Source organism: Euleptes europaea, chromosome 3, assembly GCF_029931775.1.
Source record: "Euleptes europaea isolate rEulEur1 chromosome 3, rEulEur1.hap1, whole genome shotgun sequence".
NCBI classification, from domain to species: Eukaryota; Metazoa; Chordata; class Lepidosauria; order Squamata; family Sphaerodactylidae; genus Euleptes; species Euleptes europaea.
The window spans coordinates 82,177,931-82,190,620 of NC_079314.1; the positions used below are offsets into that span (position 1 = coordinate 82,177,931).

The window sequence follows — 12,690 nt, forward strand, 5'->3', positions numbered from 1 at the left end:
ATCCAAAAGGCAAGCAATTACACAAAAAGAATGGCCTATACATATCTATAAAGGACACTAGCTCTAAGTCAGAGGAACATGCATCTTGCAACTACACATTTGTCTAGCACTCATGCAACTCAGACGCGCAAGTCTTTCTTCAATGTAAATTGTACATTTCTGACCACTTCACCACAGGGACTTTTGGAATACAATTCATTTGTACCCCACTTTTCTCCCCAATGGGGACCCAAATCATTTTACATCATTCTTACATCATTTTATCCTCACAGCAACCCTGTGAGGTAGGTTAGGCTGAGAGAGTACGATTGGGCCAAGGTCACCCAGCGAGCTTTCATGGCACGAGTGGGGATTCAAACCTGGGTCTCCCAGATACTAGTCCAACATTCTTAACCACTACACCACACTGGCTCTCAGCACAAACCTTATAAGCACTGAACTGGCATGATCCACGGCCCCACTGAACATCTTTGCTGTGTTTACACACATGAACACATGAAGCTGCCTTATACTGAATCAGACCCTTGGTCCATCCAAGTTAGTATTGCTACTCAGACCGGCAGCAGCTCTCCAAGGTCTCAGGCTGAGGTCCTTCACATCACCTACTTGTCTAGTCCCTTTAACTAGAGATGCTGGGGATTGAACCTGGGACCTTCTGCATGCCAAGCAGATGCTCTACTACTGAGCCATGGCCCCTGTGCAGAAGACTTTATTGCTGTGTACAATAGAGATACTTTATTTACTTTATTTACTTGAGCATAAATTGGAGGTCTAGTAGACCTGAGCTGCTTGTATGCAAGTGTCCTAGGGCCTTTCTCCCTATTCATTCACCCAACAGGACAAGCCATTTTCAATAGAAGAGTTGGTTTTTATATGCCGACTCTCTACCACTTAAGGAAGAATCAAACCAGTTTACAATCACCTTCCCTTCCCCACAACAGACACTCTGTGAGGTAGATGAGGCTGAGAAAGCGCTAAGAGAGCTGTGACTAGCCCAAGGTCAGCCAGCTGGATTCATGTGTAGGAGTGGGGAAACCAACCCGGTTCACTAAATTAGCATCCGCCACTCACGTGGAGTGGAGAATCAAATCCAGTTCTCCAGATTAGAATCCACCGCTCCAAACCACTGCTCAACCACTATACCGCGCTGGATCTCATTACTGAACAGGTTCATGTCTCACAGGAAGAGAAAGCCCCACTGTTTGCAAGTCCCCTGCTTCTCTGGCACTCAAGTAAACAGCCAGGATAACAATCAATTATCAGGGTGCAGTTACCATGTTTAAAAGCTTCCAAATTAACGTTCTCCATATACCATTCTGCTGAAACAAAAATATCCCCTGCCATAAGCAGCAGAACACATGTAAACGCATACTCTTTTGGAACTAGTTATTTATTGCTACAATTTATTGGAATAATTTCTATCCATGGAGCAAAACATGCTCACTTCTAAGCAACCTGAAAGGGCCCCTGAGATGCTGCTCCTGGGGGACAGGGAACCTTACTGAAAAAGAAGCAGGGAGGAGTCAGATCTGCAATAGGAAAAGGGGTTATTGGCAAAAATCACCTGCCCCACCCACCTGCAGAAATCCTCGATGGGATCCCAGCAATCATTAGAAGCCAGCCTTATGGGTACTCTTAACCATCCACTTCTGTTAAGAATCCTCTACTTTCCTGCGAAACGTCCTATATGATTGACTCATAGTGGAAGTTTGATCATAATTCCAAGGAAGCCAAACGGTTCCAGTTGAAAAAGAGAGAGAGAAAGAGAAAAGAATGCAAGTTGAAAACTCAACACATGCTTTGAGAGTCCTTTGACTTGACAAGCCTGGTTTTCCCCCCTTTATATTTGGTTACTATTACATTAAAGGGAAGGAGTCACTATGACTAATAGGAAACCTTGGTGTTTCTTCACAGAGTTTGTTTTAATTGTGACTACAACTCATGATTATAGCCTTTCATTGGAAAAACACAACATTTAGAATATGGCCACCTAGCTGCTAAATTGTTGTCACCAAATACGACATGAACTACAGTGCAAGGAGTGATCAAAGCTTTACCAGGCTCATGGGATCAACTGAGGACTGCAGCGCGAGAGTGGGGTTCAGTTGAACAGTTGTTTCAGCCACTACACAAAAACATTTCTCCCCAGTATTTAATGTGACATAGCAGCACCTTCACAAGTCTATTTTATTTTTGGTTGCAACAGAAAATGTTTTTAACTATTATTGTAAGCCGCCTTGAACCACGAGGAAAGGTATGATATAAACACTTTAATGAAAAAATTAAATAAATAAGTCTGTGGATGCTGAGGCGATCTCTCCTCATACTGACTGCCAAAAGTGTCTTTGATTAGACCCATAGACACATAGACTAAAGCAGTGATAAAGAGCAGAACCCATATACTGAATAGAAGCATTGCTACAAATAGTATACATAGCACATTTGTGCTACCCAGAAATATTTACAAAAATTGGAACTCTGCTCAGAATTAATTCAGCCTGGAAAAAGGCATGCCACACCCTGAATATTGTTTAGCTGTGCAAATCAAGGTCCCTATGCCACACTTGCTGACCACTCAATGCAAATTAATCATTTAACATGGCCACCTTTTTTCTACTCAAGGAAACTATGATAACAGTAAGCTGGCATTTCCGGCTGTTTGTGCACGCTAAGTTCTTCCATACCCAAAAGTAAATTACACAAGTTCATAAATCAGAGGTTTTTTGAAAATTCAGAGGTTTTTTGAAAATTCAGAGGTCAAGCCTTTGAAAAACAAAGAAGACACAATAATTAGATGCAGTGTGCGTCCTAGAGTTTTCACTAGCATCATGATTCATATGAGGTTAGTTCATCAGGAAATATAAGGGGACAGGTAGTGTACCTTTAAAAATGACAAAAACAGCAATTTTTTTTGGGGGGGGGAGAAATAAAAAATATTTATTTTCCTTTCAAATCATGATTTCTAAGCCCAGCTAATGTTTGAGGAGATGACTCATGATTTGAGCATAAGGAATTAAAAAGTCCAGGCCTCTTAGTTACCTCAGCTGCCTGGAAGTTTCCGTTGGCAAGAGAAGATCTGTTACACATCCAAACATACAGAAATCTTGCTCTAATTGACCTCTCTGGCCGTACTTGCATTTATGAACAAAGAGGACTCATTACTTAAGTTTCAGTGATTAAAACCTTGACTACTCTAAAACTGAAAGTTGCTAAGTGGTGCCACTTTTTGAGCCCAATGGAATTTGAAGCAGCGGTATCATATCACAATTCATGAACCAGATGCATAGCCTTGTAAATTTGATAATAAACCCATCAGTGGTTACCTGGCATACTTTCATGGTGGCACACAATCCTATAAATGTCCACAGCTAGCTCAAAATCTTTTCAGACATTTTGTCCAGTTTTTAAATGGAAAACGTCAGTTGGTGTCTGGCACTTGGTGTTAAACATAAACACAGATATTAAAGAGCTTCAACCTACATTTCTCTTATGTTTAACAGCATGTTTAAGCACTAAAGGAGGGAGAGGAGACAAATATGTCTGCCTCCTAGCAGCCCTAAAGCCCGTTACAAATGGCAGTAATGACCACAAAAGAAACATTAAAATATTTAATCACACTTGCTCAGAAAAGCAAGGAATAAAGGACCACTACCATAAAATTGCATTAGGATGCCATACAAAAAGCTTCATGAATTAGCAAACAGCTGGCCTTTGAAGCTACAAGGATCTGATAGCTACTGGTGGTGGAGGCTCAATGTCACGCCTATCCTGAGCTCTGAATGTGTCCGGTCATCTTGGACAAGTTGTTATCAGCGGCAGTTGCCTATCTAGAAGACGGGTGTCTCAGTGACCTATCTTGGTGGGGGAGGGGGGGTTGTGAGGATAGCCAGTTTAAGCCTACAAAGTTTAAGTCTACAAACAACTTTGTAAAATATACAAACTAATATACTATTTCTTTGCCATTATTAAATCCAAAGACAGCTTAATAAATGATGTCAGAATTCAGTGTGACAATTTATGTCTTGCCTGTGGTCTTTGTTACCTAACTTTTTAACAGCTGTTAGGTTCAGGAAAAAAAGCTGTTGATTTATGGGAACTGCATTTTCCAAAGTGGATAACAGAAAAATCAACCTTGGTTTGTACAAGAGAAGAAGCAGTACACAAGTTCAAAGAGAAAGGGGGCAGGTCTGCTCCAAGTTGTGTAGAAGTGCTTATCTAGGAAGGGGTAGGAATGAAATCACCCCTACCTTAAAAGGATTAAATGTGTTAGCCATTCACAGCAGGGTGCTTATTCCAAATTCACTACCCATGTAAGCATCCCTGTAAAAGCAGGCAACCTGACAGGCCAAAAGCCATCTTGTGTAGCTTCCAGAACTGACAACAAGAAGCCAACCATTAGTTACATGTTCTGATGCTAGGTTTAAAAAAAAAAAAAAACAGGCCAGTGAACAGACACAAGCATGCTAGATCAAGCAGAGCTACATCTGTACATCTTTCATGTGTGGAAACTGCAAACAAAACGGTATTTCAGTCACAGGAAACTGCCGTCAATGTACTTTCAACTATTGCTTTTTCTCCTGTAGGGCTTATGTTTTCTCTTGAGGTACGACCCACAATGTTATGTCTTCATCTGCTTTAAATTAACAAACCCTTATCTTTTAGAATCAGTGTTGGCCGGAAACAGCTGCTGTGAGAATGATCAGAAAGCCCCTTTTCCACTGGCAGCTAACCTGTGTGGCAACTGACACCCATGCACAAATGGGCAACAAGAGTTGCCAAACATGGTAATGTGACAAGTCCCCAAAAAAGAGATAAAAATAGCATAGGTGAAAAGGGGAAGCAAACAGCAGAGCTTAAACTTATGAAGGCCAATTGGCCTTGATTTGGGCTGGATAGTTTGACAGTTTAAAAATTCAGTACAGTTCCAGCTCAACCTATTTTGAATAGCCTTTAGCTAGAGATGGTAAACCAGATTTCTTAAATACACTTGACAAAAATGGCAACAATTCTTGTCTTTTTTCCTCCCCCCCCCTCAAAGTCAGTACTATATGTTTATATAGAGCGTTGCACTGCTTAAAATGAGTTGTGTAGGCATTCCATTCAACACTCATGGAAAATAGCTTAAGCATGAGATCATGGAAACAGTACTCTTGACCTCTACCATCAAATATATCAGCGTCCCTACAGGAAATGCTTAGGGACATGGTCTTCAGTGCACTTTGGCCCTGTAAAATTGGCATTTGTGTAGTGCTTAGGTGAACAGTACACCTCAGCCAAGAAGCTGAAGTTTATCTTCATCTTTATATAGACACCTGAGCTTTGCCGACAGGGTACGCTTTAAAAATTGTTTTTCTTCAACATTTAGAATGCTGAAATTTGGAACACGCAATGCAAGAAACCTAGATACCTGAAACACCTGAAAATGAGATCCTTTCTGTTGAGAGGATATGTTTTCTTTTTAAAACGAGGCATGTAAATTACACAGGCTATGTAAAGTTGGGTTGTGGGAGGTAATTTCTTCCCCTTCCCGACTTAACCATTCTTTGTCTTTTAGGTTTTGGGACAGAATTGTAGATTTTCTGCAACCAACAAGGATTTATCCCTGCTTACAGAACACAAACTATTTTGAATATAGCCAATGTTGGGCCTCACACGACAGGAACCTTGAGGTACTCTTAAAAACAGAAATTTACCGTTCATTAACTTAGCAGTCTAAGGTATGACAATTAGGAGACATTGTATACCTAATAGTCAAAATATGCCAGGCCAACCCTCCCTCAGGTGAATGGAAAACAAGAGCCATTTAATGTGTGGGAATTTCACATGTTGAATGAACCTTGGGCTGTAGTAGTAACTATGAAAATATCTATGCTTTCAGAATGCAAGCTAACAGTAAGTTTATAAATATAAACTTAGTAGCCTGATCTTACTCAGAAGCAAATCCCATCAAGTTAAATAGGACATCTCCAAGTAAATGTGCCTAGGATGGCTAGCCTTTTAGTTCCAGGATATCTACTTAAAATTTGGGAAGGAAAAACACACATACCTTTTGAAGAGTCATCTTTACTGAATTCTAAGAGTTGCATTTGTTGGCAAGTGAAAGGCAAACGGTCTTTTTGTTCACTGGTAAAACTGCTCCTAAGGACTGTGAAATATTTGTCCTAGTAAACACCAATTGTGCAGAGCATCCATCAGATCAGGAATAATTTGCCTCTTTTTTTTAAATGGAAGGTCAGAGTAGCCAGTTTAAGTTAGCTAAATCCTTGTTCATCGGGAACCCGTGTAAACATTAGCCTTCGGATTTATTCACAGCTTTCAATTGTTGAGTGTTATTTCTGTATATTTTCAGAATTACTGGACCCTTGTGTTGTTTCCACAGTGCAGACCATTTCTTAAAAGGTATTCAAGTGGCACATCGGCGTGACTCTCCGAACATCATCCATCCATCCATCCATCACACCATCAAGCTTTCCCCTGCATCAGTGCTCAATGCTTATCCCTTTCGATGCTTATCCTTTACAATACATTAAGTCCACTAGGACCTAAAAATAGTTTAACTGATCCTATGCAAGCACGACAGGAGATTAAATTAAAATGCCAAGATAGGAAACAATTTATTATAGAGAGAAGAAAAGTTTCTCATCCAAAATATAGAAATCTGTACAACTTTGCCACAATCAATATACATGAACTGTACAAATTTACACCAGTTCATAATTTACCCAAAAAAAAAAGATGACTAACAAAGTTCACAAAATAGATGGTGGTTTGTGGAAAAGACTTTTACCCAATTAAGTACAAGGAAATTACAAACCAGACCTCCACTTTCTAAAAATAAGAGGTTTACTCAGTCTTAGAAAACTACAAGCTAGCAAATGTAGAGATAGCTGGCTGGTAAACACACCACAGTTCAGACAGTGTCTTTATATGGTCTCTCTCAAGCCTGACATAGCGGCTCCTGCTCACCTGCTACCTTAAAGGCCAATACACAACAGAGATCTGACCATTTTTTCCCCAGTTCATGCTCACTAAGTGTGACTTATGTACAGTTTATACATATTGGTAAGTGCTAGGTAAAAGTCTTGTAAGATAAAATTTCCAGTACTATCATGTTCATAACAAGTCGTGTTACTGAGCTGCCAAAAAATGGTAACAATTTTTTTTTAATGTCATAGTGCAAATTTACTCAGCAAGATTTACTGCAGAGGACCATTTTATAGCTACAGACTTGGGCTGAAAGAATTGTGTGTTTTAAAACAAATTAAGCACGACATCTGGGAGGAAACTTCAGCCTTCCTGGGACAACTTCACACCTTAAGGAAATAAAGTGATCATCTTTACTCACAGGCTATTAAAATCACGGAAAGGTACTGTCAAAACTATGGCACTGCCACTATAAAATAAAGTTTACCACTCTATCTTGTGCCAGGTCTTCACAGCTGTGACATGGTTTAAATTCCATAATCCATCCCCAGAGGAGCCCACCCAAAGTAAAAAAAAATCAAATTTATCGATCCATTATGATCCATCCATAGGCTATATCTTAACCTGATACAGTCATCATATTGTAGCTCTTGGAGGGACTTGTTCTGCCCAAGAGGAGTTCTTCCTTGCAGCTTATTCTGCTGTCTACCATTTGCATGCTGGTGCTATTTTGACTGGCTCCCACTGGTGTGGCTTCATACAGCACACAGATTGAGCCATCCTCTCCAATTCGATAGGATACTTCGTAAGGGTCAACCCAGAGAGTGAGTTCACTTGGAAGAAGCTGGAACAGTTCCTGACCGCTGATTCCAATCCGCTGTGCTGCCTGCCCAATTAAGGGATCCATTTTATGGTTGATCCGGATACAACGATAGCCTGATCCTTTGCATGGCTTTTCAGGGAACCAGTGATGTTGATAATGCTCTACAGAACAAAAATAAGGCAACAAAGAGATCATACTTAGCGTTTCATAACCAGTTCAGAAACACATATACAATTCTTTTTATTACACATGAAGAGAAAAGTCAGCTAAGACCAAGAGAAATACATAAGACGAGATATAACACAGCCACACATAGCTGTGGAACAGGGGACATGGCTCAGTGATAAAGTACATCCTTTGCATGCAGAAGATCCCGGTTCAATCCCTATTATCTTCAAGGGGAAGAGGCATATCAGAGAACAGCTATTAAGGAAGACCTTTCTCTCAAATCCTGAACAGTCACTGCTAATCACAGAAGTCCCTACTGAGCTACATGGACTGATGGTCTAACTTGGTGTAAGGGCGCTTCATATGTTCATCTAAAAGCTCATTATTTGCTGGCCTAGAAAACTGGTAAGCTTGACAGAAATACAGATGCTTCACTCAGTGCAGTTCTTCAAGAGAAATTATGGGTCGATTCCATGGTCAACTAACTTGTACTGAAAGGCACCCCCTAAAGAGGACTAGGAAATGCCAAAGTAATTGGTTCACTGGGTAGAAACTAGGGGCAATACAGAAAAAAATGCTTCACATATGAACTCCAAAGACTGTTTCACACTTCACAATTTTATATACACAGGGGGTTACCGCACTTGTATTTGCAGCCATGTATTAAGAGTTTGAAAATGTTATAAAAAATACTGTTCGCACTTTGTTTGGCCCCTTTAGCTGTGAAGACGTCTTCCAACCATTTATAAGCTGTGGTATCCAAAAACCCTTTTAAAGTGATGTTTTTTTACATTTTCAAACTCTTCATACATTGCTGGGAATACAAAGTGCGGTAACCCCCACTCTCTCACACTTATATAGGAGGTCATCTGCATTTTGTAATGCAAGCTCAAGTGCGTTTGCAATCACAGCATGAAGCAGAAAGTCTGCTTCCAGATGTGTATCAGATTAATAGAGACACTGGAGCCACATTCTCACATTACAAAACAAATTTATTCATACATGAATATCCATGTATAAAATTCTAATATGAAAAGCAGATGGCTTGCAATCTCTGGCTAAATATTTGACTTTGTTTGTGGTACAAAACAAAAAGTACCATAACATTCTTAAAAATGCAATTTGTATAAGTTTGCATATATTTCTCAAAACTCATGACTTCTTCTACACCTTTGTTATTAGTGACACGGACAAAGCAGTATGAATTCTAGTAGGTACCAGATTTTTTAAAATCATCTGAAAAAGTTATACTCCTGTCAAGAGTAAATGTTTTGCTTGAATTGCATGGATTCATTATGATACCTTTATTTCTATGGGAGAGGTTATTTGTTCCTATGTTTGCCTAGGAGTCTTGTTACAGTAGTCAAATGCTTCGCTGAAGTGTTCAATACTACCCTCTAGAAAATACTTCCAGAATTTTACAGTGCTTTAAAACAGTTCAAATATTATTGGGTGAATGCATCCTTTAATCTTTAAAATTAAAAATGTGTGAAACAGTAGTGCTGAAGTCCACAGGATGATGTTTGATGGTTATGACAATGTTTGCATTTCAATGTTTATCTTGAACAGGCACATCAGAGCACAGTGAATTACTACAACTGCTTTGCTCACACACTAGTGGCATTTCTTTGTCTTACTAAAATGAAAAGAAGCCACATTTAGATACAGTGAAATGAAAAGCAAACAAGGGGCAACTGTGTGAGATGCAGAAAAGTGGCAGTAGGAATCCGCACAGATATACTACTACAAACTGTTCCAGAAATAAGAAAGGGAGGTGAACGCTTCTGGGCTTTAAAGTGAAGCTGGAGGCAGGGAAAAGGAAGTAGTGAGTGCCTCTGGGACTATGCCTACACACCAGCTCCCTAATAGCCGAGCTCCAGCCAAAGAATGAATGCTGCCGTTTGTCACCCCTCACTCAGCAGAAATGAATATACTATATGCTTCCCCTCAAAAGCGAAGAAGAAAAAGAACTAACACTTCTTAAGTGCTAAATGGAAAATGTGAAATGATTCGGGACATGGTTCTTCCTTGGATAGAATACTGAGGGACACAGCTACACTCAAGAAAGCCAACAAGACCACCCCCGGACCCCAAACAGTCCAAGGGGCTGTTTGGGGAGAACAGAACTGTTTGGGGACTATTTGGAGAACGGAAATGAGTGGGAGATACAAAACTAGATCTCGTGGATTTTGGAGTCACTGCACAAAAATCGCCATTTATTTATTACGTTTGCTCCACATTAATTAAATGGAACACTCTTAACCCCCCCCAAAAAAAAACAGACCACCCCCGCAATGTCCAGTGGGAATTAAGAGAACCACAGCGAGTCCACCGGCACTGAGGAAGGCGAACAAGACTTCCCCCTCCGATGTTTATCAATGTAAAGATTTTATAGCTCTATCCTTTTCTTGGGAGTTATTATGTAACCTATTAAAAATTTTTTTTTTAAAAAAAATTGACAATATTGGTGATCAGGTTATATATGACAATGCGTATATAATAGATAGTAACCTATTAGCATTGTTTTTTTAAAAAAAATAATTTTAATTGACAATATTGGTGATCAGGCTACATATGACAATGGGTATATAACAGATATTAGAAATAAATAGAAAATTATAAACTAGTCTAGTAAGAATAGATAATTTGCAATATAAAGGAGTGACTAGATTATGAATAGGTTAGAGGAAGCTGGGGGGGGGGAGGGAGTCCAAACTATTAGATGTATTTAACAATGAAGGTATACATTAAGCTATATATTATTTACCAACATATGGTAAGATAAGCTTTATGAAATACCGAATAAGATGGTTTGTGTTATTAGGGAAAAAACAATAAAAAGTAATTAAAAAAAAGACTTTCCTCTCCAGGCAGAAATGCTGCGTGCGTGTGTGTGTGTGTGTGTGGGGGGGGGGGGAGCAGCGAGGTGAACGAATCAGAATGACGTGATCTGGAACAGAAACACAGAGGCGGAAAAACACCCGCGCAGAGAGATCTCAAAATGGGTCGGGGAGGAAGACTTTTACACCCAAAAGTATCAGTGCGCAGATAGTCGATGTTGGGTGTGGGGGGGGGAACGCTGCAGTACCGTCCACCCCACGGTGGGGGGGCTGTTTCCTGACCCTGGGCGCCGTGCAAAAGCCGCGTCTGTCCTCCGGCTTCGTTCACGCGCCCGAAAACAACACCAACAAAACACCCCCCCCTCTACCCACAACGCAGAACTATTCGGGACAAGGAACAGACGGCATGGTGGGTAAAAAATGGAGGCACTGTCGAGGCAGGGGCCGGAGGAGCGGGAGCGGATCTCCCACACTCCTCCCCCCGGTTATGGTTACGAATGGCGATGACTCTCTTTTTTTATGTATTTTTTTATCGCCGTCGCGGTTTCCCCCCCAGCCGCCTCTCACCTGCCAACAGCTCCTGCAAGCTCTGGTTGAACGTTTGCAGCTGCCGCTCGTTCATCAGCCCCTTGGTGCGCAGGAACTTGGCGATGAAGCCCACCGCCGCGGCGATCTCGCGTATCATGCTGGCCCGGGTGTAAAGGGCGGGATGCATGGAGGCGGCGGCGAGGGGCAGCCAGCTCCGGGGGTTGAGCGGGAGGGCCGCGGAGGGGAGGGGGGGCGCTCAAAGGAAGCGGAGGGGGTCAGAGGAAAAGAGAAGGCGAGCGGGGGAAAGAGCCGGGCGAGCCCCGAGGAATGGAGTGAGGAGCCCTCCCCGACTCATCGGCCTCCCGCTGAGGTAGGAAGGCGACGGCGACGACCGCTCCGACCATGTCCTGACTACGGGGCACGAAGGCAGCGGCGCTGCGTGCGCCGCCTTTTATAGCCGCGGCCGGGCGACAATGGCGGCGGCGAGGGGCTGAGAAGGCGCCGCCGCCAATCCGGTGATCGCACCATTGTGACGTCGCCTTTGGAACGGAGGGGGCACCGGGGGGGGAGTGATGTCATCCGATTGTAAACAAATAGAAGGAGGGAGAAGTTGGAGCTGCGTCGGCTGCCGGGCCTGGGAAACAGCCGCAGCCGCAGCTTGAGAGTGGAAGGGCTGGCTGGCTGGCTGGCTGGCTGGCTGGCTGGCTGGCTGGCGTCGAGGAAAAGCTGCAGCAGCAGCAGCAGCGCGAACTTCCCCGCCAGGGTGGCAGCGGCCCTCTTGGGCCCTGAGCGGCCCTTCTTCACCGCCACCCTCCCGCCTCCTCCAGAGCCATTCGACTTCTTTACAATCCGATGGCATCAGGAGAGGCTCTCTCCATCGGATTTTTAGCTCCATACCACACTAAATAAACCGTAGTAGAGAAGGGCAAGAGTCCAGTAGCACCTTAAAGACTATTTTCTGGCAGGGTATGAGCTTTCGTGAGCCACAGCTCAGTGAGCTGTGGCTCACGAAAGCTCATACCCTGCCAGAAAATATTCTTGTTAGTCTTTAAGGTGCTCCTGGACTCTTGCCCTTTTCTACTTCCATAGACAATGGAAGTGAGCTGTGGCTCACAAAAGCTCACACCCTGCCAGAAAACGTTGTTAGTCTTTAAGGTGCTCCTGGACTCTTGCCCTTTTCTATGACTGCAGACAGACTAACACGGCTACCCACCGTAAATAAACCGTGCTCTAGTTTAGCGCAGTTCATAACTGTGACTGTAGGATTTGCCTAAACAGACCTGGCGGTTCCCTCACTTTTGCTCGACTAGCGTGTCCCTTTTCTTGCGCGTAGATGTTCAGCGCCAGCCACATTTGCAATTATTGTGTTCTCGCTGCCCAAACATGTCTCTCTGCTGGAGTTCCGGT

The 12,690-nt window shown here is 42.4% G+C and overlaps 1 protein-coding gene across 1 annotated transcript; it reads right to left on the reverse strand.

Moving 5' to 3' along the window:
- Positions 1 to 6,589: 6,589 nt before the first annotated feature.
- Positions 6,590 to 11,512, reverse strand: BTG1 (BTG anti-proliferation factor 1). Its single transcript, XM_056846812.1, has 2 exons — positions 11,323 to 11,512; positions 6,590 to 7,908 (listed from the first exon to the last, which is right to left on the reverse strand). The coding sequence occupies exons 1-2, from the start codon at positions 11,468 to 11,470 to the stop codon at positions 7,544 to 7,546; spliced, it is 513 nt and encodes a 170-aa protein (XP_056702790.1). The 5' UTR covers positions 11,471 to 11,512; the 3' UTR covers positions 6,590 to 7,543.
- Between the last annotated feature and the right edge of the window lie 1,178 nt (positions 11,513 to 12,690).